The sequence below is a fragment of the Trichechus manatus genome, unplaced genomic scaffold (assembly GCF_000243295.1).
Source record: "Trichechus manatus latirostris isolate Lorelei unplaced genomic scaffold, TriManLat1.0 scaffold00029, whole genome shotgun sequence".
NCBI classification, from domain to species: domain Eukaryota; kingdom Metazoa; phylum Chordata; class Mammalia; order Sirenia; family Trichechidae; genus Trichechus; species Trichechus manatus.
Genome location: NW_004443965.1, coordinates 10,645,530 through 10,646,254, shown reverse-complemented (window position 1 = coordinate 10,646,254; position 725 = coordinate 10,645,530). Strand labels below are relative to the sequence as shown.

Below are 725 nucleotides of genomic sequence, written 5' to 3'. Positions count from 1 at the left end.
AGTTCTACTCCTTCCTGTAGGGCTGATATAAGCTGAAATCTACTCGATGACAATAGGGTAAGCAATCAAATCATATCTATAAAAAATAGAATGTGGAAGAAATTACTCCTTAGATCCTCGCAAGTGCTCCTAAATGCATGTAATGAAAAATTTGAAAAGAGCTGAGCACTGAAGGTGTGGGACTGTTCCTCCCCTCCCTTTCATTTCCTCTCTCCTTCTTTTTAGCAGGACCCAAACTCCTGAGGGCCAAGGAGCAGCCTTGGAGAGAGATTGTGAATCTATATATACTATTTCTGGGACTAGTTCACCCTCTGAGTTCTCACCTATGCCACATCTTCCATCTGAATCACCTCCCAGATACGAAGAAAAAGAAACCACTACAGCTACATTCCTGTCACCATCTTCTGAGCCTTCCCCACCATGAACTATGGACTCCAGTTCTGTTTTGTATGTGATTGATCACTATTTTATTTAATTTGTTTTTAATAAAAAATACAACAGCATTGGCTATGTTCTGTTTTTCCTGGTGTGACAGCATCAATAACAGTAACAAGTCTACCAGGTGGGATTCCAGTGGTTAGCACTTCAGAGCACAGAACAGGCAAAAACTCCAGTGAGTGTGTCCTGTGGGCCCTGTGCTTAACATAACTCTCTCATTTAGACCTGCAACTCTGGGTGGTAGTAGGGTTGCTCCTTTTGGTGGGTGAGGAAACAAAGGCTCTGAG

At 42.5% G+C, this 725-nt stretch overlaps 1 protein-coding gene across 2 annotated transcripts in view; it reads left to right on the top strand.

Moving 5' to 3' along the window:
• The window catches only part of TMEM171 (transmembrane protein 171), a 13,352-nt gene extending 12,856 nt beyond the window's left edge, over positions 1-496 (top strand). Inside the window, exon 3 of one of the 2 annotated variants that reach the window (XM_012555018.2) lies at positions 229-496. In XM_012555018.2, coding sequence (XP_012410472.1) covers positions 229-424 — 196 coding nt within the window. In that variant the 3' untranslated portion in view covers positions 425-496. Of the gene's footprint in view, positions 1-225 lie in introns of both variants that reach the window. The other variant, XM_004374504.2, reaches the window with a different exon arrangement.
• Positions 497-725: the final 229 nt, after the last annotated feature.